The sequence below is a fragment of the Tubulanus polymorphus genome, chromosome 8, assembly GCF_964204645.1.
Source record: "Tubulanus polymorphus chromosome 8, tnTubPoly1.2, whole genome shotgun sequence".
Taxonomy (NCBI): Eukaryota; Metazoa; Nemertea; class Palaeonemertea; order Tubulaniformes; family Tubulanidae; genus Tubulanus; species Tubulanus polymorphus.
The window spans coordinates 1,056,642-1,064,714 of record NC_134032.1 but is presented as its reverse complement, the minus strand read 5'-3'; the positions used below and the strand labels follow the sequence as shown (position 1 = coordinate 1,064,714).

The window sequence follows — 8,073 nt, the reverse complement described above, 5'->3', positions numbered from 1 at the left end:
ATGGAATGAGGATTTTGACCAAAGTCATGACCAAAAGCTTTAATTTTTCTCAAACGAACAACAATGTTTTGCTTGTTCAAATTGAACTTTATTACACGGGAATCATACGACAGATTATACACATGTATAAACAGAGATGAAGAGAGAGAGAGGAAAATAAACAAATCAACCGCAATAGAATTTACAATTTATTCAACAAGCACAATATATGAAGAGGCAGAGAAAGATAAGTAGCTTTCTGGACCAAAGCTAACTAAAAGATTGATACATGTGCGCATTTCTACGGATATCTTCATCTGCGATACATGAATAAACATTCATGGATATACATTCATATTTATAAGATATAGAATATTGATTTGATAACAATAATAGTAGATACTTTTTATAAATATGGATGATATCGTTGTATCATTAATTATCAAATCATGTTCTCCGCTCAGGTCACGGCGGGTGGTGGTAGAATTGTATGTACTGTCAATTTTCATTGTCTGTAATTTGTATAATGTATCTTGTAACTGGCTTTTGCTCTTCGCAAATTTGTAAATTTTGTGAGCAATAAATCTATCTATCTATCTATCTATCTATCTATAAGTTGAGGCCGCACTTCGCGGAAACCTAAAACAAACAAACACGAATTTTAAAAGACATATTTTTTCGAAAACATTTTCAATAATTTACAGCGGTAGGAACTCATTGTAACGAACTTGGAGGTATTGAAGCATAGATTGGAAACTAATGTTATAGATCTACCCCTGTCACACCTATAACCCACCCTCAAATGCTGAAGTAAGACTCTATAATTTGAAGAACTTCATACCGGAATATAGCAATTATATGAAAGCTTTGATTTTAAATTTTGGTTTTAATTGAAAACCAATTTTGTAAATTGCGATGAAATGTGTAATCAGTTCATTTCTATAGCGGCCGGTTCCGTTATTGTTAACTTGATCACGATTTGAAAAAAAAGAAATGTACAGGGTAGATAGGCGGCTGGGTCAACTTTTAAGCGCAGCAGAGCGGAGAAACAGGACATCATTTTTAAGCCTTATCAGTATTTTGACAATAGTAAACCTTTAAGCTCAGCCGAAAAGAGAAACAAGATATCATTATTTCACAGTCCACGTAGGCCCCTAAATATCGTCGTTGCAAATATCGTAGAAATATCAATATCGTGCATACCATTTAGAATAAGTCTCCGGTGACCATATGATGCAATCCAACACTGGACCGACCTGAAATTCTCATAGCGAAATGCGAAATTGTATGAATTTGCTGAATTAGAATATATAAGGCCTGGCGCAAGCAAAGCTGTAAGCGTTTTATCAAAAGCTCAATACAAAATACTTACATGTTCTTCCGATTTTAAGGCTAAACAAAAATGATACCTTGTTTCTCCGCAGCGGCCGGGTCATTTTTGTAAAATATGATAAAATTTATAAACAGTTCATTTCTATAGCGGCCGGGTCTGTTATGGTAAAATTGATCACGATTTTAAAAAAAGTAATGTATAGGGTACATAGGCGGCCGGCCGGGTCAACATTTAAGCTCAGCAGAGCGGAGAAACAAGGTATCAATTTTTTTTAGCCTAACAGGCGACCGTTACTATGAAGCAATTCTGTCCAGGTACTGTTTTCTAGACGGGTGGTCGTCGGCCGGGCGGTAAACACAGGTCCAAACTGGCACTCCGATGAAGAATCTCCGCGCCTTTATGTAATTCTATTTAAGAGTATAATTAAATCGATTGTTAATTATTCATTAACTTATGATATAGTCGACTACAACCACTAGTTAGACCGGTACAGATGGATCTGGAACGGGCCAAATTTGGAACGGACCCAGCTAGTTGCTAGTGGTATTTTAACTCGAAATTATCATCTAAATGATATTTATACGAATCCCTGGTTGTTTTATTTCGAAATGTGGAAAATATCGAAATTGGAACGGGCCAAATTTGGAACGGACCCAGCTAGTTGCTAGTGGTATTTTACCCCGAAATTATCATCTAAATGATATTTATACGAATCCCTGGTTGTTTTATTGCGAAATGTGGAAAATATCGAAATTGGAACGGGCCAAATTTGGAACGGACCCAGCTAGTTGCTAGTGGTATTTTACCCCGAAATTATCATCTAAATGATATTTACACGAATCCCTGGTTGTTTAATTTCGAAATGTGGAAAATATTGAAATTGGAACGGGCCAAATTTGGAACGGACCCAGCTAGTTGCTAGTGGTATTTTACCCCGAAATTATCATCTAAATGATATTTACACGAATCCCTGGTTGTTTAATTTCGAAATGTGGAAAATATTGAAATTGGAACGGGCCAAATTTGGAACGGACCCAGCTAGTTGCTAGTGGTATTTTAACCCGAAATTATCATCTAAATGATATTTATACGAATCCCTGGTTGTTTTATTTCGAAATGTGGAAAATATCGAAATTGGAACGGGCCAAATTTAGACCGGATTAGGCTGGGTTGATCGTTGACTGAACGTAAGCCGTTCTATTTTCTACGACCGACCTTAACGTCGCAGCCAATCAGCGATGAGCATTGCATCACATGACCCCCAAGTGCGCTTAAGATAATGAGACAAATTACGAATCGGCAATCAGCGATCACGTCGTGTTTTCTACCGCGCTGTTCCTATGATGTTTTCTTACGTAGTTACTTGAGCTTAATTCTATATACCCAGAGGTTTTTAGACCTGGACTTCACAAGTAGCCATTCCTCTAGTTTGTCAATAAACTACATATATACTTCAATACATGTATAAAGAAAAAAAATGTGAAAACTCAGATTTCTAATTCAACGTTAACAAAATCATGAACTAGCTACGATGTTTACCTTTAAGTCAAGGGTGAATCTGTGATAGATTCCAGGCGGTAGAATCAGCATATCGCCGCGGGTAATCTCCATGCGAATCCAGCGGTCGTCGCGGTCACGCACGTCGGAATATCCGCTTCCATCGACGATGTAACGAATCTCTTCAGCCGAATGCAAGTGTTCGATAAAAAATGATTTCAACTGGAAAAAAATAAAAATTATTCTAAAAATAAACTTGATCCGAATTGATTGAATCGTTTCTAATTACGTTTTATCGGTAACACGACATTAAGCCCAGCACGCATTCGGCAAAACGTTTTATTTCATCGCAAAACAGAAAGTCAGAAAACGTTTTGAATAAAAAGTGCTGCCCACAAACGCCATCACGAGTATAATTTCTTTGTTCGAATACCTTTTCTTCATAATTCGGATCTTTTTCGGGACTAGTTTCGAATTCGTCTTCGTAGCTGTAGCCGCGATCAGCCCGAATTTCATTCAACTCTGGTTCGAAGTTGTCTCCGTCCAACTACATAAAAAAAGTTATGAAAGAGAAGGTTATGAAAAAAAAAATGCAAACCGAGCCGAGTTTAAACTGATAAAAAAGGAAATTTTCTTTATTCATAAGACGTTTACAATTGATGATTGGTTATCTCTTCGTTTTAGCTTTACGATGGGTTTGTGAAAAATATCCGATCGTGAAATTGATACACACAAAAGGTGTCTGACTTGATCGAAATATTTTAAAGATCGGGTCAGTTACACCTAAGCTATCACCTCGAGATAAGTTTGCCGATTTCAAGTTGATTTGTCAACATAAAATCATTTTTGATTAATAAAAATAAATTTAGCCAATTTCAAGCCGATTATTAGCATGACATTTTTAAGCATACAGCGTACAAACTGGACGCTTACTTTACAATATAAAAGTCCGAGTTCCTTCAAGCGTTCCAACTCGACGAATTCAGGAGGGTTCGTCATATGCGGTTCCCTGGGATCCACATCGGTTGAGTCCATATACCAAGCCCTCATGTTGATGTGCGATGTTATAAGGTGAATATTTGAACTCTGGAAACTTATTACACTTCCCGTCTTTTAAAATAACTCTTGAACCAATTATGCAATGCCGCGAATGATAAGTTCGAAAAAAAATATTATTCGGTAACGTTTGTTTAATCAAATATCAAATGTCAAGTGAGTAAAAGGCTTTCGACAAGTCTAGGAATATTCCAATTGCCTTATCATTATTTACACGTCCTATAAATCTCTTTAGATCTCTTAAGATCTGATAAGGAAGCGGAAAGGCCTGGCGTGGAGTATTTTTTTCTAAAATTGTTTTTCTAAAATCGTGGATATCACAAGTAAGAGAGAAATCGGTCCACGAAATAACGAGAATCCCGCAATGATATTGAAAGACAAAGTCCGAAAATATTTCCTAGAGCCAGTAGTTTATTCGAATAAATACTTCATGAATTACGACGGATTTCCAAAAAGGGCTTTTTATAATTCGGCCATTCGAAGGAACCCTAATTTGAAAGATAAAACTCTGAGTCCGTGTTGTAAAAGATATGGTAAAATCCCTGCACACCGAGAATAAAAAGAGTCTGAAATGTTTCCTTGAGCTAGTGTAGTTTATTCAACGTTTCCACTATATCCTAATAGTCATCTTCAGGAATACTGTATTCCTTGAGCTAGTGTAGTTTATTCAACGTTTCGACTATAATAGTCATCTGCAGGAATACTGAAGATTGGCTTGTAGATTGATTCTAACGATGTAAAGTGATGACTTTGTTGGCTTTAGAGCCGTCGATATGATCGTAATGCATAGTTATAGCCATGTCCTTTTTAGTATAGCCTAGTATTAAAGTGACGTCACCGCGATCGACGATACCAGTGACTTTAGCTACGCGACTTCCGCCGCTGATGGAAACGCTGACCGATATATCATAGACGTGGTATTGATTTTTCGTCCGGTAGAGGGAGCCCTGTCCGCCGGTGACCTTGTTTCCGGCGTTGGCGGTGTCGGTTTGCAGACGAGCGTCGTTGTTCTCGACGATTATGGAAACGATTTTCGGGTCTCGGCGATAGAACGCCAGTCGCGAGGTCATTTCTCGGTCCCAGTTGCTCTGTTTGGTTCCCAGGCCGTTGAATTCAGCGGTAGTCATGAAATGTTTGCCTTTGAAAGCAGTCGTCAAGGTTCGCTTCAATCGGGCGTGTATCGCTTCTGCAATAGAATGACGAAGTGAAATCAGCTCGTTATATTTCTTTATCAGTTTTTTTCTGGTATTGTGTTTTTTGTTTTCTTCTTAAAGCCACAACCACTACCCCAATTCCCCATTACGCCTTAAGCCCGACGCACGCGACGAAACATTTGTTTCGCCGAAACAGAAAACAAGTTTTTCAGAAAACGTTTTTTGCTCGTGAAAAACGTTTTTCAGTTCGGCGTTTTTGTTTTTGCCCCCCCCCCCCCCCGCACACGGCATAACAAAAAACATCGAAAACGTTTTTTCACGAGGAAAAACGTTTTTTTCGGTGCCGTGTGCGTTGGGCTTAAATGTCCGACAAATATCTTGACGCATCTAAATTACTTATGCGGGCCTCATAACGCGTAAATCGTTTGTTATTCCCCTTCAGGCCACTTTACTTGATCGATACCATCACTGATCTACCTCCCACTCTTTTTCCGTACAATCCCGATTGTGCCCCATACCCCTGCAGGTCTAATTCGACAAATGTCCATTCTCCCTACAGTTCGAATAAACGGCCTACGCGCCTACTTGTTTTCGTCTTACCTTGCCCGAGTGATTCATCCAATAAACCCTGAACGTCTGCAGTCAAAGCCCTCTCCGTAAGCGAGTGCTGAACATCGCCATCAGTCTTAAAGGAAAGAGAAATAGAAGATTTGCAGATTACTTTTAAGCACCCTAAATTATTGAATCTTTTTACAAATTTGGTTTAAGAAATCGTTAAATCGGAATTGTTTGCTTTATGCTAATGCGTTTCAATCACACATTTAGAGAAAAAAACGTCCGAATAGAATTTACCAGTTCGATACCGGTGACCTTCACCTCGACCCAGCTTAACGACGTTAGTAGAACTAAAGCTATGATCCTCAGTGTTGTATCCTCTCTTAGCGACAGCATCGTTCTGCAATATAAATTCGACAAACTTTAGCCAACATTTTATAGTTGAAACAATGTCGTTTGAATAAGTAGTTGACGAAAGCCGAAGATTGATTACAATTATTCAATCGCCTGGTTATTAAGTGAAGGGACTGTTCGTGGGGTCGAGACAACCGCAGACGACGCATCGCAAATAGATAGCTTCATGCGAAGAAACACCCGCGGTTCATCTAGCGCTGCAACAGTCTAGGGTGCGTTCATTCCACTACTGGTTTATTGGCTAGAAATGGGAACATGGAGTCATGCCGCATGGTCTCCGGCTGGTTTGTTCCTTAGAAACGTAGCATCTTGTTCCACATGCTTTTCCGATCCGTTTTTCCTGCACGCCTGACCGACCACGAGAATTGGAAAAATTATCCATAATTGGGTTGATGAGATCGGCTTCGTGGTAACATGGTCGTATAAACTAGATTCATTTTACATGTAACGAACGCTTACCCTTATAACAGGAGAGATAAACCCAGTGCTTACCTGATTCTCTATCTCACAATACGTGATATAATACTGATTTAAGAACCATGCCTGTAATATTCATGAATTTTAAAGTCTGTATCGGATTACAGAGTGATAAATCTATATTATTAATCTCTCGTCAACCTGCAGCGCCTACCGATTCACGTACGCTGCATGGTCGTGGCATGTCTCATAATGATCGATGTCATTTTCAACGCAACGCATTTCAATTCTGGGCTTCGATAGGAACGGGAAAAAGCCGAAAGTTGTTGTTTTTTGTTGATCTCCACGGACTCCTTTATACGTCGCTTCATTCTTATCAACTGAGAATGATAAACCGCATTAGTTGTTGGAACCATTTAAAGTCACTAACGTACTGTGGGAATCGCTGGTCCTACTAGTCCTACAGAATGAAAATGGTAACATCATGCAAGTTGTTTGAGAGAGCGGCAGATAGGAATTTCCCCCCATAAACGTTAGAAATTTGTTTTTCTGCTATCATTGTTAAGCGCTTTGATTCTGCTAGATATTTTGATGTTAAAAATGACGTCTAGTTGAATCGCGAATTCTGACGTCGCCTACGCGATAATATTTCACTATACAGATTAACACTACACCACACGTAGGTCTATCAGTAATATGCATAACTCCATATTGTAAGCTAATCTCATCACCATTAATATTCTCTTTTAACGTCAAAATGATATATATCCATTCGTAGTCTGGCAAAAGGCTTATCTTCCAGGCGCAATGAAAGTGCACATTATATTCAACGCCCCTTCAGGGATACACAAAAGTCTTCATATTTAACTTCGAATTTCATATAGAAATTCTGCAATAAACCCCTTAATAATAGATCACTTGAATTTGTACGATTTCCTATAATATTCCTGATAAAAAGTCTTGCAATTAAAGAATATGGGAAGGTACCATTGGTGAACGTGTCGACCGCACCTGACTGCGCACCACGCTGACAAGAAAGTCATATTTACAAACGAATTCAATCACCTAAGTTCGGTAGCCTAGTGGTTAGCGTGCTAGGCTGGCATGCTGGCGGTCGCAGGTTCGAGCCGTGCTAGGGTTAGGGTTACGAGCTAGGGTTAGGTTTAGTGGTCAGTCTGGTCGACTGGCATACTGTGGGGGTCACAGGTTAGATTCCTGTAGGGTTAGGGTTACGAGCGACCTAGGATCGGGGCTGTTTTTGGGCCAGCGAGGTGTTAGCGGTTGAAATCTATTCAGACCACTATTTCCACCGGAGGCATCCGCATTATTTTCATTGATGCAACAATTTGATTTAATAAACTTTTATTCGATGTTTCTTGATAGCATTACAATGCAGACGGGCGGCCGTTATTTTAAACTTTTGAATAGTGAAATATAACCGCCTAATTGAGTTAGGGAATCGTTTACACGCGTCGGTCAGATTTCTAAAGGTTTCGCATTCAATCGATAGCTTTTACGATAAACGCAATTTGTAATGCGATTTGGATTGTACGAGTTAATTTTTGGTCCACCGATTTTTGATTAAAAAAATATAGATTTTGTGGTTTAGACAATCTGGGAAATGTATTGTACCGTATTAGACCGTACCAACCTCATACTGCAAGACAC

At 39.0% G+C, this 8,073-nt stretch overlaps 2 protein-coding genes across 3 annotated transcripts; both read right to left on the bottom strand.

Moving 5' to 3' along the window:
• Positions 1-66: 66 nt before the first annotated feature.
• LOC141910261 (acireductone dioxygenase-like) lies at positions 67-3,954 on the bottom strand. The gene is made up of 5 exons (XM_074800989.1): positions 3,743-3,954; positions 3,243-3,356; positions 2,852-3,031; positions 1,352-1,719; positions 67-618 (listed from the first exon to the last, which is right to left on the bottom strand). The coding sequence occupies exons 1-4, from the start codon at positions 3,857-3,859 to the stop codon at positions 1,606-1,608; spliced, it is 525 nt and encodes a 174-aa protein (XP_074657090.1). The 5' UTR covers positions 3,860-3,954; the 3' UTR covers positions 67-618; positions 1,352-1,605.
• A 310-nt stretch (positions 3,955-4,264) lies between these two features.
• On the bottom strand, positions 4,265-6,497 carry LOC141910117 (uncharacterized). 2 transcript variants are annotated; one of them, XM_074800830.1, is made up of 4 exons: positions 6,481-6,497; positions 5,872-5,974; positions 5,620-5,704; positions 4,265-5,051 (listed from the first exon to the last, which is right to left on the bottom strand). In XM_074800830.1, the coding sequence occupies exons 2-4, from the start codon at positions 5,968-5,970 to the stop codon at positions 4,594-4,596; spliced, it is 642 nt and encodes a 213-aa protein (XP_074656931.1). In that variant the 5' UTR covers positions 5,971-5,974; positions 6,481-6,497; the 3' UTR covers positions 4,265-4,593. The 2 variants fall into 2 exon arrangements, with proteins under 2 accessions (XP_074656931.1, XP_074656932.1); XM_074800831.1 differs by lacking the exon at positions 6,481-6,497 and adding an exon at positions 6,068-6,185.
• Between the last annotated feature and the right edge of the window lie 1,576 nt (positions 6,498-8,073).